Source organism: Onychomys torridus, chromosome 13 (genome assembly GCF_903995425.1).
Source record: "Onychomys torridus chromosome 13, mOncTor1.1, whole genome shotgun sequence".
Classification (NCBI taxonomy): Eukaryota; Metazoa; Chordata; class Mammalia; order Rodentia; family Cricetidae; genus Onychomys; species Onychomys torridus.
This window is the reverse complement of record NC_050455.1, coordinates 15,431,202-15,443,538: the sequence shown is the minus strand read 5'-3', so window position 1 is coordinate 15,443,538 and position 12,337 is coordinate 15,431,202. Positions and strand designations below refer to the sequence as shown.

At 51.2% G+C, this 12,337-nt stretch overlaps 1 protein-coding gene across 1 annotated transcript in view; it reads left to right on the top strand.

Moving 5' to 3' along the window:
* Positions 1-12,337, top strand: part of Celf4 (CUGBP Elav-like family member 4) — a 283,403-nt gene that overhangs the window by 252,078 nt on the left and 18,988 nt on the right. The window contains 6 exon segments of the mRNA XM_036205194.1: positions 6,216-6,344; positions 6,757-6,836; positions 7,066-7,209; positions 8,239-8,386; positions 9,967-10,049; positions 10,051-10,117. Coding sequence (XP_036061087.1) covers positions 6,216-6,344; positions 6,757-6,836; positions 7,066-7,209; positions 8,239-8,386; positions 9,967-10,049; positions 10,051-10,117 — 651 coding nt within the window.

Here is a 12,337-nt window from a genome sequence, read left to right as displayed (position 1 = left end):
GAGGCCTGATTCAGGTTTTTCAATGCCAAAGGCAAGGCTCAGGACTCAGTCCTTTGAAGAGGTACTTGGATACCAGTTGTTGGAATGACAAGAAGGAGGAAGGGGTGTACATGATAGGTTGTGGAGAGGGAGCAGAGACAATGCACATGCATGCGAACCCCACCCCCATGAGTCCTCCAGCATCTAGCTCCCACCTTCCAGAGCCCTCCCTCCTCCCCAAGCCCATGGCGCTCATCCCTCTAGACACTGCTCTCATCGTGACTAGTGCCCACTCATCTCCAGAGAACACTCACTTCTTACTTTCTGAGGCTTTCCTGATGTCAGTCCTGCATCCCTTGCACCTGTCACCAATCCAGTCCCATTCCATCTTCACCCCCAATACTCACGGAGCAGGGAATTCATTCATTGATATCAACAAATGTTCATTCAGTGTCTACTACATGCCAGGCCTGCTAGGTACTGGCAATTGAATAGCTATGGCCATTCATTCATGGAAAAGCAGAGTAGAGTTGGGGTCAGGAGGGCTCAGCACAGTTCCTAGAGATAGAAGCTATTGTGTGGAATACAGGAAGGACAGGCTCCACCTTAGGTTATTGCTGACACTCTAGCTGCTGTGTGGAGAGTAGAGAGCAGGGTCTGGAGCTCATTTCACAGAGAGTAAGAAAGCAATGAGCAGTAACGGCTCCATCTAGAGGGGGGAAGAAAAGGGAGGATAAATCTGGCTAAAGGGATGCAAGTGAAGGGGAAATGGATGCTTTCTCTAGCTTCTGCTTCCTCACACACCAACATCAAACAGCCCAGTCCTGGAGGGAACCAGTCAGATCAAGGCCTGGCACTGCCTTGCCCATGGGGGCCAGAGGGGTGAGGGTCTTCATTTGCATCCCATTGCAGTCCCCATCCCAGCAGCCTTTGATCTGGTTTGATGTCTCCTTCAGCCTCTTCCCAGGCAGGAAGCCTTTCATCCTCAGGAGGCAGTTCCCAGCCCAGCTGCCTGTCACTAGCTCTGGTTCTGTCACAGAGGGGGGAGGGTTGGAGCAGAGAGGAAGGGGGGCATTATCCTCCTCTCTCTTGGGTCACTTCGTGCAAGAGCTCTTCTGAGGCCTGCCAGCTGACCCTTGAGACCTAAGTGAAGAGGACAGCCAACCTGGCTGTCAGCTTCAGAGGGACCCAAAGCTGGGTTTGCTTTCCTGGTAGGTCCAATAAAACAGAACTGGCTGCATCACCTAAGCAGCAGGCAACCACCCAGGAAGGAGGTGGTGACTCGATCCATGGCCTTCCTATGTAGAGGACAATGCGTAGGCTGGGTGCTGTCTCTGGAAGCAGTGAGAGGGCCACCATGGGGAAAGGGAAGAGACCACAGGGGCCTCTGGGCTTGGGAACAGTATGTTCTGGGAACCTTGAAAGCTGAACACACAGATGCAGGTTCAGGTGAGTTGATGTGGTCTCTATTTGTCCCTTTGGAGCCATAGGTGCTTGACTGATGTGGTCTTGGGGAACTCATGGAAACGTCATGTGGAGATGCTCAGTGTTGCTAGGGCAGAGCAGGTAGAGATGTCCCTTGTTTTGGCTCCATCCAGTTAGGTATCCCAAAGGATGCTGGGGGCCTCTCAGTGGTCCTGGGAACACTGCCAGGTGACCAGGAAGATTTAAGGAAAATCTGCCCCCTCACATTGTCTGGGCTGGCATGACTGTCCAATGTTCCACATCTGACCTATCAGCCAGCACACCTGTGGGTAAGCAGCAGCCATGGCTGCTAACAGTCACAGTAACAGGCATTTGTTGAACATTTATTCTGTGCTCTGCTTTGTCTTAAGAGTTTCACAAGATCCAACTCAGTCCATCCTCACCTGGCTCTGTCCAGGGAGAATACATGCCTTGTCTAAAGTTACATAGCTAGAAAGTGCTAGAAGCAGGATTTGAACAAGTCTCATTTCCTATCAGGGTGCCTAGCTCTTCCTGCTCTGTCAGCTGTGACTCCCGGTGCCCCACTTCAGGAAGGTTTCAATGGATTCATAAATGATATTCGCCCCTACATTCATGCCCATGGGGCCTCGGGGATTTAACCAGTGCTCCAAGCTCTGCCAGGAAAAGCACCTCCAATGGGGAGCAATTCCACAGTAAACAAGTACCCAAGAGACTCTTAAGGGTCCAGCATGGGACACTGCAGTGCTCCAGGCTCTTCCCAGAAGAGGAATTGGTGGGCTCTTGCCTTGTCCTGTCACACCTGGGCCAAAGCTTTGTGCATAGGCGAGAAGCTTCCAGCTCTATCACTGGAGATGTGTGACCTGTTATCTTCATACCCAATGCTGCCTTGGCATCTCCCTGTCTCCTCATCAGCCACATAACCTGAAACCATTTATTCCCACCTCCTCCCTGTGACCCCAGGGCTCTCCCTAGCTTGTGCCTCACCAGCATGCAAGCCATCCCACCTGGAGGGAAGAGAATGAGAAAATTCTGTAGCAGAAAAAAAAAGACACTCACTGCCTATCATGATCCACAGTGTTCCAGCAGCCATCTTCCCTTAAGCAGGAAATATTGTTCAGTGCTGATGGTAGCGGTAGCGAGCAAATCAAATTTTGAAAATTTAACTGGAATTTGAGCATTAGCATCAAGATCCTTGAATTTGGCAACTCAGGAGGCTCTGTCAGCCCCACCCCTTGCCCTTTTGGGGTCAATAACCCTGTGTGGCCAACAAGATGCTCCCCAGGAGAGGCTGGGGTGGGGGTAGACCAGCTAAGCAACCAGAGCCTGAAACTCCCATTTAAGAGTTTAAGAGCTGTCTTCACCAAGACTTTCATCTAGTGGTGCAGCAATGCTCCTGGGACAGAAGAGTGAATGCAGGAGTCTCCATCTCTCTGCATGGCCAGAGATTCCTGCAAGCAGACTCTGCTGCCTTTCTACACACTCCACCAGTGTCCCAGGAGGCATAGCCTGGTGCACTTTATAGATGGAGAAAGCTCAGGGTCAGATTGGGGTTCTGAGAGAATAAAACTTTCCCAGGCTGGACAAATGGGAGGTGTTATGTGTTGGTTGGGAGGGAGAGCATACAGGAGACAGATGAGAAACAGGGTCCCAGGGTCCCTTGTTGCCAAGTCCTACCACTGGAAGGAACCTCCACTTAGGTAGAGCTAGATCCTTGACAACACTGCTGAAAAGAATTTCAGGATCGTCAGAGTGAGACAAGGTGGGGGTAGCAGCATATGCTTCATATAAGCCCTGGCAATGAGTGGGGAGAGAGAGGGAGGGAAGAAGGGAGGGAGAGGAGAGGGAGGGAGAGGGCAGTGCATACTCAAGTGTAGGTATGGGATCACATGGGAGAGTCTCCAAGTCCTGTAGGGCTGCAGGTCATACCTCTAGCCCACCTCTTCCTGGGAGCCTTCTAGGCATAGCCATGTCCTCTCTCCCAACCAGCCCCTACTGATTTGTAGCCCAGAACTGCTGGATGTAATCATCCACTGGAAATCCAGGCATGATTAGTCTCTGGGGCTCTAAGGCAGAGTTTCTGGGAAGCATAATGCAAAAGCTTTGGATTCTCATGGGATCACAGAACCATGTACAACCTTACAACCCACTGAAAGAAAAAAATCTAGAAGGACACCCCTGCCACCCAAGGTCCACCTCAGATTGATTTCCCAGGCATACTGTGAGTTCTCAATAAGCCCTGTGGGAGGGGTTAGTCAGAGAGGAGAACCGAAAGGCATGGGATGCTCTGACCTAGTCCTTCCAGTGGTGGCTACAAACACCTTCACCTAACATTTACCTGGGTACTCTGATAACTCAAGCTTATTTCCCATGAGGCTAAGTCATCCAGATCCAGAGCTGAGCCGCTTCTCTGCAACTGGTGCCTGCCTTCTGGGATCCTACTCTCCTGCCCCCAGGCACTTCTGCACACTCACAGACACTGGCACTCCTAGTTCTAAAGAGTGACAGCAAGGGTCCTGGGAATCTAGAGGCTGAGGGATAGTTGAGGCCTTGGCTGTAGTTCACTGCATCCCAGAGCAGAGGTCAAATCAGGGCAGAGCAAATCAAGGAGAAGCAGCATCCCATTTCCTCTTCCTATGGCATAGAGAATCCCAAATAATCTTGTTATTACTGCTCACCAGGCACTGTCCCTGCAGCAACTGCCAGAACAGTAGGCACAAAGGCCGCGTTGTCCCCATTTTATAGACCTAGAAAACTGAGGCTTGAAGTAGTCAGTTACACAGCTGGCGGGGCGCAGGTGGGGGTGCAAGGAACTGAGTATGACATGCTAGATCAGCTCAGGAGGCCCATTCCAGAATACTTCTAGTCCTTGATCTGAAACACGAGTCTTAGGACCAACTCCATAATAACCAAATCCAAATGGAAAGGAAGAGTGTGAACCAATGGCGCTCAGGATCCACATCTGCACTTTGTAGGCTTCACCAGAGAGGAGGGAGTCTGGAGCCAGGTCTGTTTTACTGTCTTGTAGCTTTGGGGAAAAGTGAGCTAGCTGCAGGTTCCCTGGCATCATCAAGGTGGTCAGCAAAGGGGCAACCCACATGGTAAGAGAACTAGGAAGTAAAGAGGGGCTCGGGGGAGGGGAGAACAAATTAGAGGAGAAAGCACATTGGCAACTAGGAGAGGCGGACTAGAAAGGCTCTGTAGAGGGATTTTAACGCAATCAGAAAGCTGTCACGATGATAATACAGGAATCCATTCAGACATCAGGAGAGAGTGAGCAAGGAACCAAGTCCCAGCAGCTAAATCAGCTCCACAGAGGAGGCACCGTGTGCCTCTTTCTGAGGGGAAGGAAGGGATTGTTTAAGCAGGAGGGCCAGGTATTAGGAAGCTGCAGGTTTTTGTCTTAGTCTTTTGGAAGTCGTGTCCATGAACTTGGAGCCTTTAAAAGGCACCTGGTTGGGGCAGAGGCAGCTTCGTGTCCTCCGCTGAAGTACTGAAGACTCCCCTCCCACTTCCGACTTGTCTGTGGCTGCTTTCCAAGGCAATCTCAAGGGCTGCCATCTTCCTCTCTCTAGGGCTCGATTCTTCCTCGTTCTCTCTTCTTTCGCCCCATCTGGCTTCTCCCAGTTCTTTGCTTCCAGTCCTTTCCCCTGCCATTTCCCCTCTCTTCTCCACCGTACCCTTTACACTTCTTCTCCCTCATTCTTCTTGGTCTCTGATGTCCACCCCCACTCCAGAGCTTTTCAGTTGGTGAGCCAGGGGCATTGTAACCCTGAAGATGAAGTGAGGCTGGAACTTACAGCCCTGCCATGACCCAGAGGCGGGCAAAGCAGCCAAATATGGTGCAGGGTGAGGCTGCTGGTTACCAACCCAGGAGTTGACAACATATCACCAGCAGGTTAGGTGAGGAGTGGAAAGTACATCCATCGTGAATGAATGCACCAGGTTGGTGGGGGAGGACCTGGGATGGCTAGGGAAAAGAGTGTTCTGCTTTGCACAGGGCAACTGTCACAGGTCCTGAAATTGAAGGATCTGTGCTGCAGAAGATCTAACATTTTTCTCCAGGGAGCAACTCGGAGATAGGCTAGTGGGGAGGAAAGCCAGACAGATACCAATGTCACAGGCAAAAGCAGTAAGTGAGACAAATGAGAGGAGGTGCAAGGTGCATTGGCAAGAGGCTGTCCTAGAAGAGGACTCTGCCCAGGACCCTCCGTGCAGGGCAAACACCACCAACCAAAGTTTCAGGATGGCTACCCATTGCAACTCATTCTTGCACCAGAGAAGATGGGGTTTAGAGGAAGGAAGGGAGATGACCCGTGTGCCAAAAATCAAACCAGAGACCAGGCGTCTCAGAGAGCTGTCTTTTAGCAGAAGACAGAGGCAGTCGTTGCTATCCAGTTCCCGCTCCTCGCTGACGCTAGCTCTGGACGCTCTGTTCCCCGCGCCTCCCACTCCCCACCGCCACCATCTAGCACACGCTATAACCTCGCTGCTTCCAGCCAAGCCCCTACCCCCACCCCACCCTTGCCACCACCTCTGGCTGTGAGCTTCATCCTTTCCCGCCGAGCTCCTCCCTCAGTCTCCTAGTTGCTTTTGCTCTGGCAGTGAGTCCCTCCTCCTCCCGCCAAGCTCCTCCCTCTCACTCCCCGTTTGGCTTGAGCTCCGCCCCCTCCCTCCAAGCTCCTCCCCTATCCCCATTGCCCTCCTTCTCTGGCCGCGCCCTTTTGCCAGCGGCCCGCCCCCCGCAGTGCTCCGCCCCTGGCCCCGGTAAGCATCTCCTAATTTTGTTCTAGAAGATAGAAAACTCTTCGTGGGCATGCTCAACAAGCAGCAATCCGAGGACGACGTGCGCCGCCTCTTCGAGGCCTTCGGGAACATTGAGGAGTGCACTATCCTGCGCGGGCCGGACGGCAACAGCAAGGGTGTGTGTGTGGATGTGTGCGCACTCGCAAGCTCGCGTGGGCACACGCCTGGGAAGGATGCTAGCGCCGCCAGGTGGTCCTCGTGGAGACCAAGAGGGGAGGAGGCCGTTGGTCTTTGCGCTGTGCACCCTTCTGTCACTGTCTCTGCCCCTTCACATTTTATGTTCATCTGGGGCACATCCACCTCTTTTCCGCTAGCCTTGCCTGTCTCAGACCTCTCTCTCTCTCTCTCTGACTCTGTCTCTCTGTGTCTCTGTCTGTCTGTCTGTCTCTGTCTGTTTGGCTCTATCTCTCTGTGTGTATGTCTATCTGTCTCTGTCTCTTTCTGCTTCTCCCTCTGTCTCTGTCTGTCTCTCTGTCTCTGTCTTTCTGGGTCCTCAGGGCCATGGCTCAGTCTGTCCTATTCCTGCAGGGTGCGCCTTTGTGAAGTACTCCTCCCATGCTGAGGCGCAAGCCGCCATCAACGCTCTACACGGCAGCCAGACTATGCCTGTGAGTGTAGCCCTCCGGGGGCATGCAGGGTCTCATCACCCTTTACCACTCTTTCTCAGATCAAGGTAGAATGAGGTAACCCAGAAAAGGTGGGATTGAGACTTGGCACTCCTGAGTGACCTACATTTAGCACCCCACAGAGAGCACAGGGGTGGGGTGAGGTGAGGCTGGGCAGGGACACTGGGGTGGAGGCTGGGGCAGTGGATCTCATGTGCCGCCCTGGCTGCAGGGAGCCTCCTCCAGCCTGGTGGTCAAGTTTGCAGACACTGACAAGGAGCGCACGATGCGGCGGATGCAGCAGATGGCTGGCCAGATGGGCATGTTCAACCCTATGGCCATCCCCTTCGGGGCCTACGGTGCCTACGCTCAGGCAGTAAGTGGGGGCAAGGGTGGGAGGGGATTTGTTCTGGAGCTCACTGCCCCTCTAGCCCCAGAGAACAGGGATACCTGCCCAAACATATTGCTCTGTCCCCAGAGTGAAGAGTGCCAGGCATAAATCCAGAGAGGGTGGCCTCAGGAGTTAGGAGAATCCAGGAGGGGGTGGTTGCCAGGAGGAGGTGGGCTGCTGTCCTGATTTTCAAGAAGGAGTTCCTAGAGAAGGCCCTTGGCAGGACGATAGATGGGTCACCCTGCCCACCCCCACACACCAAATCAATGTGAAGGCTAGAAAGTACCAATGGGGAAATAGTAAGGTGCTTGGTCCTCATTATAAAAACTCCGCTCACACGGGTTTTCTCAGTTCTTCTGATCACTCCTGGCAGGGATTGTGTGAAGTGACCCAAAGCCTCAAGCACCCACTCCTCTGCCTCTGGCCCACCCATTTATTTCTTCCACAGTTGCATTCTCTCTAATAATACCCCCTCCAGGATGGCCCCGAGGCCCTCCAGGGTTCTGGCTCTAACCCTGCAAACACCACTCATTTCCTGAGCAGAATCTAGCTTGACCACTTGCTGCAGCCTCCTCAGTCCCCACTCATCTTTGTAATGACATGTGGGGGTCTAGTCATGTTCCTCCTGTCTCTTCTACATGACCAACTTGAGCAGAAATTTACCCTGTTAACTATATGCAGCTCATTCAACAGGTGTGGAGGAGTCTGGGTGCCATTCCCCACAATAACACACCTTATACAGACTGGCTAGCATGCATAGTCAGCCCCCTTTCCTACCCTGCACAACTCAGGTTATCAAAGGTCTTCCTGTTCTTTGTTTTAAGCAGTCAGTTCCCAGGGAAGTGGAGATTAAGGCAAGCAAGGGTGAGGCCTCAGGGCTTTCAAGGGGTAGTGACCAAAAGATTGTACCAGCTCCCTGAAGCTCAGAAATTGGTCTCCAAGGAGCTGAGCCCCTGGTGGGAGGGCTGTCCCCCCTGGAAGCATGTGATATTTTTTCCACTCCCTCTGCCCCAGCTGATGCAGCAGCAAGCAGCCCTCATGGCCTCGGTTGCACAAGGAGGCTACCTGAATCCCATGGCTGCCTTCGCTGCCGCCCAGATGCAGCAGATGGCGGCCCTCAACATGAATGGCCTGGCAGCCGCACCTATGACCCCAACCTCAGGTGAGTCAGTAGGTTCCTGACCTGGAGAGAGAGCAGCAGGGCCCAGACTGTGGCATCATTACAGTGACTAGTGGCTCATTCTACAGTAAGAACACTCAGGGTCTAGACCAATTTGTCTCAGAAATGTTCTAATCTGTAGGCACCCAAGGGAAGATGAGTTGTGAGCCCCATGGAATCCACAATAGGATTCCAGTGTAAGATAGTTTCTCTCAAGTTGTCTGTCCTTGCCTAAAACCAATCCATCTTTATCTGCATTAACAACCAATGTCTGGAAAGAAAGTGACAGAAAACATCTCCAGTCAAAGTCCAGCATAGTCCTGAGTGTTCAGCTGCCTTGGCCTTCCTCTTTAAGCCAACTTTGACTAATGGGCATTTTCCAAGAAACTATGCAACCAGCTAGAGAACCATATGAGTCATCCACGGATGGGTACTGGATCAACCCATCTCACAAAACATGTTGGCTCTTGGCTTTTGTCCAGCACAGTTTTGCCTCCCACCCCTAGGCTATCTGGCAGTGTCCACAGACGTTTTTGTTTGTCACAACTCAGAAGAGAGAGTGCTACTATCATCTAGTGTGTAGAGGCCAGAAAGGTGTTGCTGCACACCTCACAATACACAGGTCAGCTCCCTAACAGGAAATATTTGGTTCTAAATGACTACAGTGCCAACACTGAGAAGCCCAGGCTCTAAATCCAAGGATGGGCTGGGTTGATGGGCTCTCTTTTACCAAGCTTTATGACTGTCTGTCTGTGCCAGACCACAGCAGTGGTCTTTCTGAGATCCAGCTGTTCCTTTCCCAACTCAAAGCCACACAAGACCGAAATACTTCTGGGCTCAACTAGAGCATCACCCTATTACTTACATCTGTTCCCCAACTTCAGGGACATGCATGGGTCTGGGAAGTGGGTCAGCCTCAGCTACAATAGGAAGGCTCTTTCCATCCTTTGGGGGCCTCAGGACAATAACAGTCCTCTATCTTGGTATCCATCACCTGGAATATGGAAGATGCACGGTGTTGTCATCAGGCCCTAACTTAATCATCACCACCATGACCACCACTATTGCTTCTGCTGGGGGAAGCCAAAGAGGGCAGAGATTGGATTCTAAATTGTCCTTTCTCCCTCAGAGTAAGGATCTAGAATTTTCCTCCAGATGAATAGTAAGCCTGCTTGGAGAGACAGATAAGCCTCTCATAGACCCAAAAAGGATCAGTCAATCCTGACTTAGCTGGAATGTGCAAGATCCATTGAAAAATCACCAAGGACAAGATGTGGTTAGAGTCAAGGTCACTGAGAATAGTCTCCATGCTCTAGATTTAAGGGTAGCCATCAGTGATTAGAGAAATCTTCATGGGGTGAGGGCTCTACCTTGAACAATGAATAATCTGGGATAAATGAATGTGTTACATTCAAGAAATTAAGCCAAGGCATAGTTTACCAACAAGTCAGGGGGGTTGTGTGAGATCTAAGTCTGTCCCCAGGCTCTGGGAGCTAGCAAGGTAGAGCCTCATGGCTTTGCCTTCCTCACTTTTGCTGTCCTTGCCTTACCTCTTTCCAATCCATTTAAATCCCCCAAACCAGGTGGCAGCACCCCTCCAGGCATCACTGCACCAGCTGTGCCTAGCATCCCATCCCCCATCGGGGTGAATGGCTTCACCGGCCTCCCCCCCACAGGCCAATGGGCAGCCTGCTGCGGAAGCTGTGTTTGCCAATGGCATCCACCCATACCCAGGTAAGCATATCTAGTGGCCCTTCCTTCCCACTTCTCACTCACAGTTAGAAGAAGGAATGCACACCTCCAGCCCTCTGCCTGTTCCTTGGTGGAACAACAAATGTGATGAGAGAGGGCCAGCCATCTTCCTGTTTCAGGGAACCTGTAATGATAGAGAAAGGACCAAAATCTTAACATGGGGAGTACCTTCTGGTCCATAAGAAAGAATTCCATCCCAGGGAGTGTACTGGGAAACAAAAAGACACTGGAAGCAGTTGTACAACCCAGGTAGAGAAAAGAGGCCAGCAACTACAAATTGATTGTGAACTTGAACTGTAATAACTAGAAGGGAAGAAGCTAAAAGAATAACCACATTTAGTGATAAATAACGAAGGACTCATTGGGGGAAGGAACTGGAGCTATTTTGACTGAGAGTCTTGCCATTTACATCCCAGGCCAGTCTTTCGGTGCACACGAAAAACTAGGTCAGCACTCTGGACAGCTCCTGGGTCTCTGTTCAGGAGGTGACACTGAAGATAAGGAGGCCCATTTCTGGTCGCCGGTTGACTTTGTTCCTGTCAAATTCAGTGGTCCTCACATAACAAGAACATGCAGTTGTCCTGAAGCACTTCTTCCTTCTCATATGAAGGATGACAGATATCAGGACAGGAAAGTAGGGTTCAGAGTCCTAGACTAACAAGTGGCAACATAACCGAGATGTGCAAAAAATACTGTCCTCCTTTCTGGATATCAGAGAAAGGGGTCATAGAAGCCCAGGCTTTGCTAGATTCTAGTTTTTTTCAGGACATTGGATTGTCCCCCTAAGAGGTCAAAGTTCAGTTGCAAGCACAATATCTCCCTTCCTACTCCATCTTTAAACAGCACACCCAAGTCTGATCAAGAGGGAATTTTCTCTGATTCAAGATGGCCAAAGACTCAAGTGAAGAGTCCTGTAGTCTAGAGAACCCCAGGAGCATTCCTGGTGAGGAGGGGCTTGCCAAACTTTAGTAGTAGTGGTGAACAGAGAGCACAGTTCTAACGTGAGCTGTCCTAGAGACCCAGAGGCAGGAAAGGCCTACGTGGAAGGAGCAGGGTTGTTAGGAGGTAGGCCCACTAAGGACCAGGCCCATCTATGGTAGACCCACCTACGTCTAGGTGAGGCAGATTGATGCTCATCAGAATCCACTATGGGCCTTGACAAAACCTAGAAGCTTGGAGGTTCTGTTTCACAGTCTAGGGGGCAACTGTAGTATAAAAAAGTTGTAGCAAGAGTGGAGTGTGATCTCTGTGCTGGAGGAACTCAGGAGAGAAGAACTGCCTAGCTCTGGACATGGAGTTGGCCTTGATTCCAGTGCTTGTCCTAGAGTGCAACCTTCAGTTTTTAGGAGTCTGGAGAAGGACTTGTTAGAGCCCAGGGGATCCGGTGTGCTGTTTAAGCATGGAGACTCCTGCCTGGCTCAGATAGTAGAAGGGGGGCCTATCATGCTGGAGGCAGAGTAACTCTGCTAATCTCAGGCCTGTCAGCTGGGAGATGCCACCCCTGGCACATCTGGGCATCTTCTTCCCCTACTCTTCTCTGCCTCTAAGCCCATCTGGATCTCCAATTCCTTCCACACCCTCACTGGCATCTGTGAGCCATTTCTCTGATGGAGCTTGGAGACATTTCTTTCCCCTATTTGTAACAATCTGCCATATCCTATAAACAATTCCCTGACAGAACCAGAGGAGGGATGAAGGGAAGGGAAGGAGAGAAGTAGTACATTAAAAAAATTAATTTACCATCTTTAAATGCAGAGTTTGGAGGCACTGTAATGAGCGAGATCCTTCAAAACGTTCACTCTTTGGCAGTTACTAATGAGGTCGTTAGCCAGAAAAGCGGAAAGGGGTCTCTGCGTGCTGCTCTCCAATTCTTAGCCCCAGTAGCATCTCTATTCTCCCACCTTGCTCATGACCATGTTAGAAGTACATAATGTGTGTGTGGTCTTTATTGTTTTTTGACTCAGGGTTTCTCTGAGTAGCTCTGGCTGTCCTAGAAGTCACTCTGTAGACCAGGCTGGCCTGGAACTCACAGAGATTTGCCTGCCTCTGCCTCCCTGAGTGCTGGGATTAAAAGCATGCACTGCCACTGCTCAGCAATGTGTGTGGTCTTAAGGGTCATGCACCACCCTCAAAGGACTGGCTCTGAAAAGCACTAAGAATTACTTATACTTTCTCCCCAATGCACTGTTTGCCAAGCCCCTT